At 42.9% G+C, this 18005-nt stretch overlaps 1 protein-coding gene across 1 annotated transcript in view; it reads left to right on the forward strand.

The window, feature by feature from the left end:
• The window catches only part of DHX15 (DEAH-box helicase 15), a 46339-nt gene extending 34988 nt beyond the window's left edge, over positions 1-11351 (forward strand). The window contains exons 10-14 of the mRNA XM_081958968.1: positions 925-1116; positions 4203-4325; positions 6254-6444; positions 8234-8403; positions 10763-11351. Of these exons, the coding sequence (XP_081815094.1) occupies positions 925-1116; positions 4203-4325; positions 6254-6444; positions 8234-8403; positions 10763-10880 (794 nt within the window). The 3' untranslated portion in view covers positions 10881-11351. The remainder of the gene's footprint in view (positions 1-924; positions 1117-4202; positions 4326-6253; positions 6445-8233; positions 8404-10762) is intronic.
• Positions 11352-18005: the final 6654 nt, after the last annotated feature.

Consider the following 18005-nt stretch of genomic DNA (forward strand, 5'->3'; position numbering starts at 1 on the left):
GAAGCCTGTATTATATATTGAGTGGAAAACGGGGTTTGTCGTCATAATGCTGGGTGCCAGTTGTGCTTCTAACATCTTTTGCTCAGTTACTTTATCTGTAGCCAGGAAAATTGATTAAGGTCAGGGTTATAAAACTACAGGGATTATTATTATTTTTTTTGGCAGTAAATTTTCAAACACGTTGAACAAATCCATAGGTTTACAACAGATTTACTGACTATGGGAAAAATATGCCTAGAAGGTGGGGGGGATGAATAAAATGAAGGTGTCTGTCCAAGTCTTTGGACATGGTTTTCTGTTAAATTGCCAAACTTTATAGACAATTAGCCATGTTTTTTTCCTCCCAAGCTTCTTGCTTTTAGAATTGCAGAATTGACCTCTTCTCTTCCAATGCCAAAAACTCAGCCAGGTAGTTGTGGAGATGATTTGATTTCCCCATACTTCACTGCCCTTAGGGAGGAATTAAAACTCTTAACGGGGTAAAGTTTGGGGTAGGCCCAAAGGCAAAGAGCTAAAACAGCAGGAATTCAGCAGGAGTAGAATGAAAATAGTATGAAGAATAGAATAGGAATTTATAGAATAGAATAGAATTCTTCATTGACTAAGTGTGATTGGACACACAAGGAATTTGCCTTCGGTGCAGATGCTCTCAGTGTATATAAAAAGACAAGATATATTCCTCAAGAATCATAAGGTACAACACTTAATGATAGTCACAGGGTACAAATAAGCAATCAGGAAACAACCAATATCAATATAAATGGTAAGGATATAAAGCAACAAAGCTATAGTCATGCAGTCATAAGTGGGAGGAAATGGGTGATAAGAATGATGAAATTCATTTTGCATTTAGACAGAGCGGGGCTGGCATTGCTGACCAGCGATCTGTTTGTGTTTTTGTCCGTGTGTGTATGTGTTTTGCAGCTCCAGAAACTTTGATGAGAGCCTTAGAGCTTCTGAATTACTTAGCCGCCTTAAACGATGACGGAGACTTGACTGAACTTGGCTCCATGATGGCGGAGTTCCCTCTTGACCCGCAGCTGGCTAAAATGGTTATTGCAAGTTGCGACTACAACTGTTCTAATGAGATTCTATCTATTACTGCCATGCTGTCAGGTAATAGCAGGGACAGAGATGCCAATCAAAACCCAGCTCTCCAATTAGGGGAAGCTTGTAATATTCCTGCAACAGGACTACTTTACGGTCTTTTTTTAAAAAAAATTGATTTGTGCCGATCAGACGTACTCTGTAGTAGGCTTCACAGTGGAGTAAAAAAAAAAAAAAATCCGTAAAAAGAAATCAACGTTGAAGCTCCAGAAGTCATTGTGTGTGGAAAAGGGGAAGCCTAACTCGTCTCACGTCCAGAAAAAATTTCTTTCACCCTTTAAAGGATTGCAAAAATATCGTAGGAAAAAACACGTCTTATTCCTTTAGAAACTGCAGTTCTTAAGCCCGTTTCTTGTTATATGAAAGTGAGCAAATAGCAATAAGAACTGGGTTTGTTTTCTGGTCCTGTAAATTTGCGACTTAGAGCATTTATAAAGATACGACAGAGAATCCTCACAAGCTTACACAAAGTTGGAAAAAACATTCATTGTTTAAAGGGAATGTTGGAAGGAAAGATGGCAGCTTTTAATATTATTATCACTGCATATAAATATATATATATAAACGATACGATTGGGGAGGGAGGGAAATTGGTTTGAACTTTGCTTATCATGGGATGGATTTTCCTAGCTAGCAGTGTCCGGATGCTTCCTAGAGCCTGACCATGTGAATGTTAATTTTATATACATATAAAATTTAATTATTCCTTTCTGGAGAAAACCAGTTTGATTCCGGGAAAAGCCAGGAAAGAAATGATGTGCTTAAAAGCTTCCTTAACTAATTCAATATCATTTAAATATTTGTGTGGAACAACGGGGATATTGCCAGTTAAGGAGTGCCAGAGGGGATATAATTTTGGGGGCATATCTCAAAATATGCACGTTTGTGGTAAGAGCGTAATATAAGATAAAGGGTTGTGTTTTTTTTGGTGAGACAAGCTGTCACACTGTAGGGTATTCTTCCTTTTTTTTTTTCCTTCTAAAAACTAACTACAATGTTTATTGCCGAATTTTGACACTTCAGACTCAGAGCAGATGGGCAGGGCAGAATCTCATTGTCTTTGAGTAAATTGTCGCCTTATTTGCGGAGGTGGTGGTAGGTTGATACCTGCCTTTTCATGCAATCCTGCTTATAGGAACTGAATTCTTAAACGAAGTGGCTATGTGTTATTCCCTCTAATTGCATATGTGAGTATTTTGACTTAAAAAAAAACCACACCACCTTCTCAGTAAAACTGCAAAATGTTTATACGTACGCATGATGAATTTATGGTTCTTCCAAGACAATAAGGATGTAGCATCAATATACACAGCGGAGAAGAAAATTGTGGGGACACTGTCTCCTTGGACTTAGTTGTGGAACAATTGTCTCTCCACTGGTTTCCAGAAAGTGCCACTGACACACACCAGTGAACACAATCGGATTGAGCCAAAAGAATATACGAGCCATCTAACAACAGGTTCAGGATACCGTCTTCCCAGAAGTAATCCATTAAATTGAGACCTTTACTGTGGGAAGACTTGAGAGGGCAATCTTGAAACACTTCTTAGAGAGGCCTAAACAAAGGGGGGGAAAGGGTGAAGGAGAAGCAGCAATTTGCTGACCAAACCTCTCTTAAATTGAAATAATCCCATTTCCAACCCCCTGAGAACTAAGAGCTTCCATTAAATGGGAGTAACAGATTAGCACTGCTCTTCAAAATATTCAACTTGCAGTATAAACATGACTATACGTGTACTTAGGTAGTTTTTGTGCTTCAATATTGATGGTTTTCGGCAGCCTTAGTTCCACACAATTTCATCTGTTTTCAGTTTCTGGATGTTGACGTCAATGGGGTTGTTTTTATTTTTCCCGCAGAAACGTTTCTCTTGACACTTCCACTTCTTAATTTTAAAAAAAGAAAACAAGTGCTATAAGCAGTGGACCTTTTGCAATATTGCTGTTGGCATATTGGCAGAGTTGTTCATAGTCTTCCATTTCTGTGCTTATTTTTTCCAGTCTTTTCCCAGCGTTCCTAAAAGGCCAATCTAGAAACTGTGCAAAATGATTTAACACTTGAGACAAAAACTTCAGTGGAAATGCTTGAATTTGGGTTCGGATTGAGATCAAAATTTCAAGGCACTTGAGGGAAGAGTGGTTTTTTTTAAAGCCTGTTCCCTCCTCTACCCGGGGCGATTAATTGTATTTAAGCAACCTACATAAAAACCAATGGGGAATTTTACAGGATCGCTACCGAAATGACCCAGCTTTTCCTACGTAAAAGTCATTTTAAAAGCAACAACAGACTTTCAAAGTTTTCAACAAAGTGCTTTGTGAGATACTGACCTACTCTAAACAATGAAAGTCTGGTTCATGTATCTTCCAAATGATTAGATAAAAGAGAAGGCTCTGTGTAACGAGATGGAGCCTCGGTCCACAAATACATTGGTCGACCTCTGATAAAGCTGTTGAGCGTCTACCTTCCACCACGGCCGCTGTGACTCTGGCCCTGGGCCACCACGGGGCCCCCTCTGGTTCCCCCAGGATTTTGCCCACCGGTGCTGATAGCGATGCTTGCTGCTGGCGACGGAGCTGTGATGCAATGCCTTAACGCTTTTGCCAGCGGAGGGGATGTTTGCCCAACCGCTTTTAGGGGGCTCCTTTTTCTCGAATGCCCTCCTTTTACCCCCCCTCCCTCCCGTGTGTTGCTCTTCTAGACCCATGGATTATTTCCATGGGGATGCTTGGTCTCCACAGCGCACGGCAGAGCTATCAGCATTTGGTTCCTTGCCATGGTCACGCCACTCTTTCCGCAGGCTGATGGCCTTCAGGGAAGACTCTATTTTTATTTTCGTTTTTGTTTTCCGTTTCGGATGCCTACTTCTAGTCCAAATAATCAGGCCTTCTTGTAGCTTTGAAACCCCTCTTGTCTTGCAGATGTGGTTAGGTGTTGATGTCCCAAATCAAGGTAGTAGGCAGCCCAAGATGCAGTTGGAGGCCATCCTGCCCTGCCCTATGCTCTGTGAACTGACCTAGCTAGGCCTTGTACCTCTGTCTGTGAATGCGTGACTCATCGATATGGGCGTTTGTGTTGGGCCCATACCAACCTTGTTTAGTCCCACAGTGCTTTGTTCGCCCCACGGAAGCCAAGAAAGCCGCAGACGAGGCCAAGATGAGATTCGCCCACATAGACGGAGATCATTTGACGTTGCTGAATGTCTACCATGCTTTCAAACAGAGTGAGTAGGAGCTGCTCTCGGCACGAGTTGGGTTGGCCGTCGGAATTCCAGCCAGACAATTATTTCGACCGTGAGCCAGCCATGGCAATTTTTGCATGCTTTATGTCTCGGGGTTTTTGATATGTGTTGTACAGTTTTAGGTAGCTTGTAACTGAGATTCACAGTTTGCTCTTAACTCTGATTGTGGTCTTGATTCTGGCCATGCTGCTAAATTTAGTTTTAAGACCACGACTATTCTGATCCAACAACGTCAAAAAGTCCTTACTCACTCTCAGGATTGGGAATATGGAATGGGATGCGTGGGGAATGGAATGTGATCTGTAACGGAAATGGGACATGTGTGGGGCACGGTGGCTCAGTGGCTAAGACGCTGAGCTTGTAGATCAGAAAGGTCGGCCGCTCGGCGGTTCAAATCCCTAGCGCCGCGTAATGGAGTGAGCTCCTGTGACTTGTCCCAGCTTCTGCCAACCTAGCAGCTCAAAAACATGTAAAAATACTAATAGTAAAACAGGAACCACCTTTGGTGGGAAGGGAACAGCGTTCCATGCGCCTTCACCATTGAGTCATGCTGGCCACATGATCCCGGAGACGTCTTCGGACAGCTAGCACACATGTGCGAGAGCAACCTTTTACTTTTAATGGAAATGGGGAAAATGCCCTCTTTAGAAATACCATTAAAGAAGAATGTTCCTAAAATATGGATAAATGCTAGCTAAAAAGCAAAAGGCAATATTATTTGCACATTAATATGGGAAAAAAGATAGTTTCATAAATCAATCAGAATAGAGCTGGAAGGGACCTTAGAGGTCTTCTAGTCCAACCTTTAGCTCAAGTAGGAGAGACCCTATGCCGTTTCAGACAAGTGGCTGTCCAGTCTCTTCTTTAAAACCTCCAGGGATGAGGCACCCACAACTTCTGGAGGCAACTTCTGTTCCACTGCTTGATTGTCCTCACTTTTAGGAAGTTTTTCCTTAGCTCTAGGTTGAATCTCTCCTTGATTAGTTTCCATCCATTGCTTCTTGTCCTGCCCTCAGGGGCTTTAGAGAATAGGTGTGCCCCCTCTTCATGGCAGTCCTTCAAGTACTGCTGTCATGTCACCCCTAATCCTCCTTTTCTTTAGTCCCTAGAAATAATTCAGTCTGATTAAATGTATACCCTGTTTCACCCAAAATAAGATTTCCTCGGATAATAAGCCCAATTGGGCTTTTGAGCGCATCCCCTAAAATAACCCCTTCCCCCGAAAATAAGCCCTCCCCAAAAATATTGCAACACAGCAGCAGCCGTGAGGTGACTGCACCCCAAAAATAATAAGACCTCCCTGAAAATAAGGCCAAGCGCTTATTTGGGGGGGTGTCAAAAGAAAATAAGACCCTGTCTTATTTTGGAGGAAATATGGAAGTTATATATTGCTGAATGGATTTTGCATTGTATGGAATGAAATACTGGTTAGTGACTAAGGGAACTAGGTTATATAGATTCTTGATATTCTGATAAGAACACTGTCGGTGGGGGAAATTAATCCCCGATCTGTGAAGTCAACCGAACACCCTGATGTTTAGTTGGCTAGGCCTGGTTGGACTTTACAGACTGCATAAGACAAGGTTTAATTTTACATACCAAAAGCCATCATCACTTCCTTCTGTTTACTTCATTCTCCCTCATTGTTTCCTATTGTCCCGACTTCCTGGGGGGGGGGGGGGGAGAAGAAATTAAACAATTTGGGGTTTATTTCCTTGGTGCTGCAGCAATTTTTTTTTTCAAAAAAGAACATATCACTGAAAAAAAAACATCATTCAAGAGTTTAATTGGTTGAATTGACTTGGCCTGGTTTTCTGATTGTGGGTTTGTTTTTAATTGGGTATTAAAATGCTCAGTTTTAGATGATTCATGCCTCTTTCTTTCTTTCTTTCTTTTTTTAAACGTTGCAGATCATGAATCGGTTCAATGGTGCTATGACAACTTCATTAACTACAGGTCCTTGATGTCAGCGGACAATGTACGCCAACAGCTGTCACGAATCATGGACAGGTTTAATTTGCCCCGTAGAAGCACAGACTTCACAAGCAGGGACTATTACATCAATATACGGAAAGCGCTGGTGACCGGTTACTTCATGCAGGTATGTCCCCAAAATAAAAGGAAGGAAGTCTCTGTATAATTTTCCGTTTCTTAAACCTTTTGTTGCCCTTAGATAGCGGGGTAAATTCATGCTAATCTTGCAGTGTAAGTTAAATCTCGCTAATTTCAGGGCAGGAGGCAGAAATGGCTCTGTTCTAGCCTCATTTTTTCCTCCTGAAGGGACACGAGAAGTCTTGACATCTGCTAGCTTTTGTTACTAACCTTACTGAAATATTTATGATGTGCATATACTACGGAGGTGGGTTGCTAGCGGTTCGCATCGGTTTGGGCGAACCGCTAGTGGAAATTGTGACCGGTTCCTCCGTTGCCACGGCATGTGGTTTTTTTTGGCATTTTTTAAAAGTTTTGTGCATGCGCAGACGTATTTACAGGCAACTGCGCATGTGCACCGAACTGGCAGTAATGCCGGCAGCCACCCACCCCTCGTATGCTGCCTACCTCTATTTATTTATTCGGCTTCCAGGGCTGCCCAGCTAACAGCCCCACGTTGCATGGCGTACACGCAATTTTGGAAGTTATCATGGCTCCAGAGCTTGACGACTGAGGACTCCTGTCCAGGGGCGTCAAACTTAATTTCATTGAGGGCGGGATCAGGGTTATGTTTGACCTTGGGTGGGTGTGGCCATGGTGGGCGTGGCCAGCTTGATGTCACTGGTGTCCGGGGCACTTACGGCCAAGTGCTAAGGCAGAATTTCCCTCGGTCCCTCCCTCCATCATTATAATCTCCCTTCCTTCCCTTCCCTTTTCTTTCCTTCCTTCCTTTCCTTTCTTCCTTCCTTCTCTTCCTTCCTTCCCCTTCTTTCCTTCCTTCCTCCCTTTTCTTCTTTTTCCTTCCGTCTTCCTTCCCCTTTCTTCTTCCTTCCCCCTTTTCCTTCTTTTTCCTTCCTTGCTCTCTTCCCATCTTCCCTTCTTTTTCTTTGCCTTTCCTCTTTCCCTTTCTCCTTTCCTGTCCCTTCTTGCATGCTCAATTGCAAAAGGGGAAGCGTGTCTCCTTTTGTTTTTAGTTTGCTCCGATAGCCCTCTGCAGGAGCTCCATTTTCGCTGTCAGAGGCACCGAGGGTCGGTCCTTAGATGCTTCCAGGGCGGCCTTGCGTGGTCAGCCCTGCCCTAGTCAATATGCCTCAACGGATTTAGTATTCTTGCCTAGCTCCATGGGATCAGCCAGGTCTTCAGTGCCTCATCAAAGACTGATGAGTTGGAGCAATTGTGAAATTCAAATCTTTTTACTACCGGTTTTTCTGTGGGTTTAGTGGGCGTGGCAGGGGAAGGATACTGCAAAATCTCCATTCCCTCCCCACTCCTGGGGCCAGGCAGAGGTTCTCCAAACGACTCAAAATTTCCACTGCCAGTTCTCCAGAACCTGTCAGAACCTGCTGGATTTCACCCCTGGGTTGGCGGCATCTACATTTTAGAAAAGGAGAGCAAGAGAAGGCTCTGGATCTGATCAGATGTTTGATTGAAGAGGCTCCCTTGCAAGAAAACAGCTGCCCTTCTCCAGAATTAAATTCAAACCATGTAAAATGGTCCAGCGAAGGGTTAGCAACACAAGAAAGGGATACTTACGCACTCTTACGTAGTGTCCTGCTTGAGGGGGGGGAAATCACATTCTCAGATTTTGGGTCTTTTTCATTCCTGCTGACAGATTTCCTCCCCCCCCCCCCAGAGAGACTTCCATTAGCACAGAAATCATTTTGTAAGCCTAAAGCGTGACCGCTCTTAATGCGTATCTTGGCTTGAGAAAGTGACCTGTCATCATCTCGTTCTCGTAGGTGGCACATTTGGAAAGGACGGGACATTACCTGACAGTGAAGGATAACCAGGTGGTGCAGCTCCATCCCTCGACAGTTCTCGATCACAAGCCGGAATGGGTGCTTTACAATGAATTTGTTCTTACCACAAAGAACTACATTCGCACTTGTACAGACATCAAGCCAGAATGGTAAGGCTGCTTGTCTTCAAAGCTGGGGATTTTTGGGGGGTTGGGGGGTTGGGGTGGGGAACACAATCCCCAGTTGACAGGGAAGTGCCTACATAGGGATGAAAGTTGGACAATTTGTCTCCAGAAGTGCTCCATCATTGGAGGTTTTTAAGAAGAGACTGGACATTCACTTGTCTGAAGTGGTATAGGGTCTCCTGCTTAAAGAGGGGGTTGGACTAGAAGACCTCCAAGGCCCCTTCCCACTCTATTCTGATTGATTGATTAACCTACCTACCCCTATTTCACGAGGAAGCAACCAACGGTAGCATATTTGTCATAGAACTTCATTTGCTTCTGCTTCTATCTGCCCTTTTACCCATCACCATGTATAAGAAAGCGTTTTTCGACAACTGCTAATATTGCACCAAAATATTTGGCAAGTGGATTAGTCAAAAGTTGGGATTTCAGAGAATTCGTGGGATTCCACTAGATCATCCTTTTATTTTGTATATTTATTTTGTATTCTGTATGAATCATTACCCTCTGGTTTAACTTCTACCACTTGAATATTAGCTTTCGACTTGAATGTATAAAAAATATAGCGTGTTTGCATTACGCAAGAAGAATCAAAACTCCCTTGAGTACCTGGTTACCCTTTACTATGAGACGCTGCTTCTACAACTAGCTGAGCCATTGCTATTGACCGTGTTACATGTTTTGTTTTGTTTATATAACATCCAATTTTCATCAAACAGTTTGTGTTCTGGGCACAATTATGCTTAAATAATCATCTTATACATCTTTTCGTTATAAATCCTCACCATCATATAATATAATAACAAAAGAACATAATAACTATTATAATAGTTATATTATTATAATATAACTATTATAATTATATAATAATAATAAATAATAAATAACAACAACAACAACAACAACAACAACAGTAGTAGTAGTAGTAGTAGTAGTAGTAGTAATAAGTCACCTGAAAAAGCCTGAAAAAGTCACCGAAAATCAGATGGTCAAGATCCTATGGGATTTTCGTATACAAATGGACAAAATACTGGCGCATAACACACCATTTGAGAAAAATAAGGTTACAATCATAGACATCGCAATGCCAGGTGATAGCAGGGTCGAGGAGAAGGAACATGAAAAAATCGCGAAATACCAGGACTTAAAAATCGAAATCCAACGATTATGGCACAAACCAGCAGTGGTAATTCCAGTGGTAATCGGCACACTGGGTGCTATTCCAAAAGCACTGGGATTACATTTAAGACAGTTAAAAATTGACAAAATCACCATCAGTCAAATGCAAAAGGCCACACTGCTTGGATCCGCACACACATTACGAAAATACGTTACGACGTCCTAGGCCTCTGGGTGGGGCCCGACTAGTAAGCAATGCCAAATCCGGCAAAACAACTGGCCGCTGTGATACAATTCTGTTGATGCAATAATAATAATATGTTAAATAATATGTTAAATAATATTTAACATTTGCCATCTTTTTTAACAACTCTCCTCTTTACCACTTCCTTCAATTGTATCTCCTCTTTTCTAACTTCTATTGTTTAGCCATTGATAAAATATGTCCCATTTCAAAAAGTATTCCGTTTCTCCTTCATCCTTAATAGCAAGTGTTAATCTATCCTTTTATAATTTTTTCCAGCCCTGTATGTTTTTTCATCCAATATTTTCTTGCTTTGGGGCATGTCCACCACATATGATAGTATGAACCAGATACTTGCTTACACTTCCAACATTTAGCCGCTCTATCTTTAAACATTTTTGCCAATCTTGCTGGTGCAAAGTCCCATCTGTAAAACATTTTATACCGATTTTCATTATAGGCAGTTGATGTCAGGGCTCCAAATAGCATCCAAAATAAAATAAGAATCTGAGGCAAGAGATTCCTCAAAGTTCCAATTTATTAAAATTGGGAAAACCCGAATCTGAAAGCTTCCATGTTTTCCCACCCAGTTGAAAGTTCAAAATCCTGCCCCAAACACCCACAAGTCCATCACATGGTCCAATTTGTCACTGCCACGAAGACGGAGTCCTCCCATCCAGATCCTGCCAGGTGCAGAGACAAAGATGACTGTGACTTTCTAAGAAGAATGTTGTTGTGGCTACATATCACCCAACTCCGTATGATCCGCCCTCCCATTTTCCCACAGTAGAAAGTCCAAAAAGAAAAGATGGCTTGCAGGTCTGACAGTCGACACTGTCAATCTAATATTTATATCCCACAATTTCTGCCATTTATCTAAGTCTATTGCATATCCCAATTTTTTTAGCTCAGGTAATCATCGTCTCCTTTACACATTCGACTGCTTTGTGTACGTGACAGACTCTTCCCTTCCTTTGACAGGTTGGTGAAAATTGCTCCCCAATATTACGACATGAGCAACTTCCCCCAATGCGAAGCAAAGAGGCAGCTGGACCGTATCATCGTCAAGCTCCAGTCCAAGGAATACTCGCAATACTGATATTTGCCTTTTTTTTGAGTCGAACTTGCTCAGAGAACAGCGGAAAACGATAAAATGGAGTTTCCTCACTTGCAGGTTGTGCTCTTTTTTGCCTTGATTCGGGAGCTTTTTAATTTTCTTTTACAGTAAATATTCCATTTTGATTTCATACATTAAAAGGATGTATGCTCTCTTTTTATTGTGTTCACGCTGTAACTCATACGACGAGGGCAAACGCTGATCAATGTTTTGCAGTTTATTAAAAAAAAAAAGTAGTTTTCTCTCTCTCTCTATAACAATGTTGTAAGCATTTCTTTAGAAATGGTTGAAAAAAATGCTTCTGAAATGTGATTTATCGACCATGGCATGATCGTTGTAATTGTTGACATTCCTTTTAGAAGTTGTGAAATGTTACAACGTGCTTATGTAGACGCGACCTTCAGCTTCACTACAGAAGTGTACTGACTTCAATAAAGTCTATTTATACTAAAATCTTGGCAGTTTATTGCTTCTGCTCCCTTAATCGAGAAGTAACCGTGGACTAAGTTAACCTGATGTCTTAATTGGATTGCCTACAGCGTTTCCGCTTATGTGTTCAGATGTTTGGGTAATGTTGGGTAAAGATTAGACCGGCGTGGTGAATTAATGCATATACAGGAATGTATTATTTGAAAAAGAGTAGATTCCCACCTTCATGTATATTGAATGGAGAAACCCAGAGCCGAGAAAATACATGTTTTAAATCCATTGTAAGACAGAGTAAGGTGGCTCAGTGGCGAAGATGCTGAGCTTGTGGAGCAGAAAGTCCAGCAGTTCGAATCCCTAGCGCCGCATAACGGAGGGAGCTCCCATTACTTGTCCCAGCTTCTGCCAACCTAGCAGTTCGAAAGCACATAAAAAATGCAAGTAGAAAAATGGGGACCACCTTTGGTGGGAAGGGAACAGCGTTCTGTGCACCTTTGGTGTTGAGTCATGCCGGCCACATGACCACGGAGATGTCTTGGGACAGCGCTGGCTCTTCGGCTTTGAAACGGAGATGAGCACCGCCCCCTAGAGTCAGGAGCGACTAGCACATACTTGCAAGGGGAACCTTTACCTTTAATACAGAGTACTTTTTAAAATGTTAGCTCTTATCATGGAAAGCTCTCCCTGGTGTATCCAGGTTTAATCAAAGAGTTTAAACCTACTAGTTAATAATACCAGAAGAATCCAATTCATTCACTTATGCCGAAAGTCTTATATAGGTGATCCTCGAATTTACAACAGTTGGTTTAGTGACCATTCAAAGTTACAGTGGCACTGAAAATCGTGACTTCTGGATGTTTTTCACAGTTCCGACCTTTGAAGGATCCCCACGGTCACACGATCAAAAGTCAGCCACGGATTCATATTTATGGCGGTCGCTGTGTCTTGGGGGGGGGTGTCATGTGATTCCCTTCTGAGAAGCAAAGCGATGGGGGGGCCCGATTCACTTCACAACCGTGTTACTAGCTTAATGGTGGCAGCGATTCACTTAACAACTGGCGAGAAAAGTCGTAAAGTGGGGCAAAGCCCGCTTAATAGATGTCTCACTTAGCAACAGAAACTTCGGGCTCAATTGTGGTCGTACATCAAGGGCGATCCATGTAGTCTTTAGCAATTAATTTTGCAGAGTGGTCATTTCATAAAAACACACACGAAAAAGGGAGTGTTTTTCCAGGACTTGTTAAGGGGGTTATGTCAGTTCCCTCACTCTTTGTCTACCAGCTTGTTAGAAGCAAATCCTTCCCTTGAGATGTCATATACCTTGTCGAATGTTGCAACAGAAAGCACTCCAAAGAATTTTTGTGTATTTGCTTTGACTATTTAACCAGCGTGCTCTTTATACAATCCTGCTGGTTTATCTGGGGACTCTTTTTTTCTTCTCAGTACCTTTGTGTTAGACTGGGCTTTTATAATCTCAATTTTCAGAGTTTTCCAAAGTGTTTTGAGTTGTTTGCCCCTTTAAGACTTCCATCCATGGAATCCTCCTTAAAGTATTTCTAACTTTGTTGAAGTCTTTTAGAAAAGGCTTTTCTCCTTTTCTATTTTCAAGTGAGACTGGTTTGGTTTACCTTTATAGATATTGTTTATTTCCATTATCTTATACGCAGAAATAGAGACACCGGCCTACATTTCTTTTAGAGGTGAATTTTGCCTGTGCTAGTTTACCATTGAAAATTATTTTGCTAAGAAATAGCAAAACATTTTAGGCATTTGCTCTCATTAGACTTCATGCTAGAAAAATTACTATTTCTGTCTGCTTCAACCACATTTTTGGCAAATCACATTTTTTTTCAGCTGAACTGATAATTTCTCATTTTATACTGATACGTATATTTTATTATTTTTCACAGAAACATAAATCACTTTCTTCCAATATCAATATTCATGTAGTCTGAAGTGCCACAACTTTTCTTTAAAAGGAAAACAATAACAACAACAAAAACAGCCTTTTGCATGTTAAATGTTTGGGAGAGAGTATTTTCTGGCACTTTAAAATCTCTTGCCAAAGTTAATACATTTACCCTAGTTATTTTTAGATTGTTGTCACAAAGCTTAATAAGGAAGGCTTAATGGAATTGTATAGAGGACTTATCTTAGTCAGCAACTATGACCTAAAAAAGTCTTTGCCAGTGTTGGCAATTGTTTTGTAGAAAAGAAAAATAAACTAGGAAGGAAAAGGATGCCGCCCCTATTTTTCTGATTACCGAAATTCTTACTACAGCCAGTCCTTTATTTAGCAACGGTTTGCAACTTCAACGGTGATGAAAAAGTAACTTGACACCAAGCCCTTGTGTGCACAACCTTTGCAGGCTTGTAAAGCAAAGGAAAGCTGAAATAAGATCATTGTGTCACTTAGCAACCGCTTTGCTTAACAACGGAGTCATCCTCAGTAAAGTTATCAGTGACGTTAGAAGAAATTTCCACTGCTGTGACTGTCGATTGCAGGAAAATATAACTAAAAATAACGTGCCCCATGCTCGTGCCCACTGAATCCTCCCCCCAACCTGCACATGTGCGCGCACTCCCGTGCGTATGTGCATATGACCGCTCCCCAGCCTCATTATATATAACATATTATATATAAATGCGTGTGTGTGTGTGTGTTCTGGGCCACTGAAATGAAAAGGATTGAATTGTCGTGTCAAGTCACAGTGTGCATTTTGGATTCAATTTTGTTGTGTACATGATGTACAATGACAATAAAGGCTATACTATATGAAGTTTTGTTAAGATACAGCCTGTTGTGCCTTAAAATGGCTTCTACTGTACAGCACAGTGGAGTTGCCATGTTAACGGCTTTGCAGTACTCCACAAGGAGGCTCCTCTAATACAGGATTGGGGTAAATACATACTTGGGCTACATCGGGTTATCGGCTAGTCGGGAATAAAAGGCAGCGTTACAAATATTCCTCGCAAAACTGATCTTGCTGGCATCCCTTGAGGATTAGTTTAATATATAAAAGTTTTAAGGTCTCCTTCAAGATGAGCTTGACCCCCTCTGACTTAAAAGTGATAAAGTTACGGTGTTTCCTTGGCACAAATGCAGAACAATATGCTGATGCCAACTCCTGCGCCTTTTTTTAAAAAAACAACTTTCTAGATTACAGTCCTAAAATTTTCTGCTAGACTTCCTTTCCAAGTATTAATCAGGCTTGAGTTTCCAAGCTCAAACAAGGTCAATCAGATGCAGTTACTGGCAGGAAATCGTTCTAATTCATTAGGTAGGTAATATTTGTATGAATTTCTGACACCTCATGAATGTTCCACAAATCACATTTTGATTTTTTTTCCAGCCCGAAGTGAGAGCTTATAGGTACTTTTATAGCCTCTTTTATGGAGTTGTCAATATTTTTTTGCACTCGCCTAAACCATGAATCCAAAGGTGGTGGGAGTGGGGGGGGGAAAGGTTGAATCTCAAAAACACCCATGGTATTTTGATAAAAGCCAGATTAAATAAAATTAGCTCTTTCTATCCATGGGAGAGGGACGTGGTGGCTCAGTGGCTAAGACGCTGAGCTTGTCGATCAGAAAGGTCGGCAGTTTGGCGGTTCGAATCCCTAGCTCCGCGTAACGGAATGAGCTCCCGTTACTTGTCCCAGTTTCTGCCAATAAATAATATAAAGATAATAATATCTTTATTCCCCATTTTAAATAGGATTAAGGCAGCCCCTAATCCAAGGGTGTCAAACTCAAGGCCCCGGGCCAGATCTGGCCTGCGATGTGGTTGGATCCAGCCCATATGGGCGTCCTGGAAAATGTCACCAGAGAAACTAGCACCAATGTCCACAGTGAACAGAATTGACAAATAACTCCTGGCCCACAGATTTGCTTGGAGAAGTAGGGAACGAAGAGCGTTTGAGGTTTCACAGAAATAAAACAGGCAGACCGACGATAAATCCATCTTATTGTAGATACCAGAGAGAGCAGCACCTGGACAGCTCCTAAACCGACTGCATGAAAATCATCTGAAAAAGCACAAGGGTCCTTAATTCCATTTTTGATAGAGTGTTCGAACCGTGGCTCCCTTTAAAGAGTCTCAAAGGGGGTAAAACCAGCCACATATGGCTTCATGGTGGCAAAATTAAAAGGCCACTGTATATATGTGTGTGTAGAGAAAGGCCACTGTATATGTGTGTGTGTAGAGCAGGGGTGTCCAAACTTGGGAACTTTAAGACTTGTGGACTTCAACTCCCAGAATTCCCCAGCCAGCATGGCTGGCTGGGGGATTCTGGGAGTTGAAGTCCACAAGTCTTAAAGTTCCCAAGTTTGGACACCCCTGGTGTAGAGAAAACCTCACCCACTTCCCAGAGTAACAGTGGAAGTTATATAAAACTCTATAAATGGGGATATGACGTAACGCAACACCTGTCTGAGGGCTTAAGGGACCCAGCGTTTCTCAACTTCAGCGATTTTTAAGACCCCAGGACTTCAACTCCCAGAATTCCCCAGCCAGCCTGCCGATTGCAAGAAGCAAAACAATTAAGTGGATTTTAAGTCTCTTTATGGGAAAATTAAAAGGGGTCTATCCAACATCTGCATGAGGCAGATGGATTGTTATTTTTTTCCCCAAAGACTCCGTTAATGTTTAAGGCCTTTGTCAGAGTTTCCGTAAGCAAATCCCTAACTCTATAAATACAGGTAGTCCTTGACTTACGACCACAACTGAACCCAATGTTTCTGTTGCTAAGTGAAATAGGTGTTGAGTTTTGGTCAGACTAGCCAGGGAGGCTATTCTGGCTAATCCAGGGGTGTCCAAACTTGGGAACTTTAAGACTTGTGGACTTCAACTCCCAGAATTCCCCAGCCAGCATGGCTGGCTGGGGAATTCTGGGAGTTGAAGTCCACAAGTCTTAAAGTTCCCAAGTTTGGACACCCCTGGTCTAATCCCAGCATCAAGAGAGAGAAGGACCACAAAGGGCAGAAAGACCCCCAGGGACCCTGCCCTCTGGGTGCCCCTTCCGCTTTTTCTTTTTCCTCTTCTTTCTTTTCTCCCTTCTCTTTTCTCTCTCTTTTCTCTATTTCTTTTTTGTTTTGTTCTTTTTCTCTCTTTTCTCTTTTCTCTCTTGTTTTCTGCTCTTTTCTTCTTTTCCTCTCTTCTCTCTCTTTTCTGTTCTCCTGTTTTTTCTTCTCTCTAATTTTCTTCTTTTCCTCTTCTCTCTTTTCTTCTTTTCCTCTTCTCTTTTCTTTTTTCTCTTCTCTCTCTTTTCTTTTTTCCTCTTCTCTCTTCTTTTCTCTCTTTTGTTTTCTGGTCTTTTTCTTTTCTCTCCTCTCTTCTTTTGACTTTTCTTTCACCTTCTCTTTCGGGTTCCCCTTTGCCTGCTCTTCCAGCTTCCTTGTGCCCCCCCCCATTCCCTCCTATCGGGGCGGGTCTCTTGCACTCTGTGCATGCTCAAGGGCGGTCGGGGGGCGAGGGGAGGCGGCGGCGGGAGCGCGCCCACGTGACGCCGGCGGGGCTGCCGGGCGAGCGAGCGAGCGCGGCTCCGGCGGCGGCTGAGGCGGCATGGCCGGCTGCGGGCGCTCCGAAGACGCCCCCGCCCCCGACGCCTGCCCCGGCCCCTGCGGCCGCCCCTGGGAAGCCCCGTCCGCCCGGCAGGTAAGCAACTCCCGCCTCACGACGCCTTTCCCGCGCTTTCCTTCGCAGGGGGGGGCTGAGGGGGAGGGGGCGCCGCTCTTCTTCAGCCCCCGGGAAGGAGAGGGGAGGAAAGAAGAAGGAGAGGGGAGGAGAAGGGAGGAAAAGAAGGGAGGGGGGAGGAAGAATGAGGAAAGAATGGGGAAGGGGGGAGGAATGAGGGAGGGAGAAAGGGGAGAGAAGGAAGGAAAGAAGGAAGAATGAGGAAGGAAGGCGAGAGAAGGAAAGAAGGAGGGAAGGAAGGAAAGAAGGAAGAATGAGGGAGGGAGGAGAGAGAAGGAAAGGAGGGAAGGAAGGAAAGAAGGAAGAATGGGGAAGGGAGGGAGGAGAGAGAAGGAAAGAAGGGAAGGAAGGAAAGAAGGAAGAATGAGGAAGGGAGGGAGAGAGGGAGGAGAGAGAAGGAAAGAAGGGGGAAGGAAGGAAAGAAGGAAGAATGAGGGAGGGAGGAAGAATGAGGAAAGAAGGAAGAATGAGGAATGGGGAGGAATGAGGGAGGGAGAAAGCAGAGAGAAGGAAAGAAGGAAGGAAGAATGAGGAAGGAAGGGAGGGAGGGGAGAGAAGGAAAGGAGGGAAGGAAGGAAAGAAGGAAGAATGAGGAAGGGAGGGAGGAAGGAGGGAGGAAGGAGAGAAGGGAAGAAGGAGGGAAGGAAGGAAAGAAGGAAGAATGTAGAAGGAAGTTAGGGAAGAAAGGAAGGGAGGAAGAAGATGGGAAAGAAGGGAGGGAGGGAAGCAAATAAAAAGGAAGGGAGGAAGGAGATGGGACGAAGGAGAAAGAAAGATAATGGGAGAAAGAGGAAGATGGGAGGAAGGAAGGGAGAAGGAAGGAAGGTTAGTGGAAGGTAGGAGATGGGTGGATTAAGGAAAAATAATGGGAGGAAGGAAAGAAGGAGGGATGAGAAGGAAGGAAGGAAGGAGCCACTGTCTCAGGGCTTAGAGGCCAGTAGGTTGGGGGGAAAGGGCCTAAAATCAGGAAAGGACCCTCCGGTCTGACA

This window comes from Natrix helvetica (assembly GCF_964273705.1).
Source record: "Natrix helvetica genome assembly, chromosome: 7".
NCBI lineage: Eukaryota > Metazoa > Chordata > Lepidosauria > Squamata > Natricidae > Natrix > Natrix helvetica.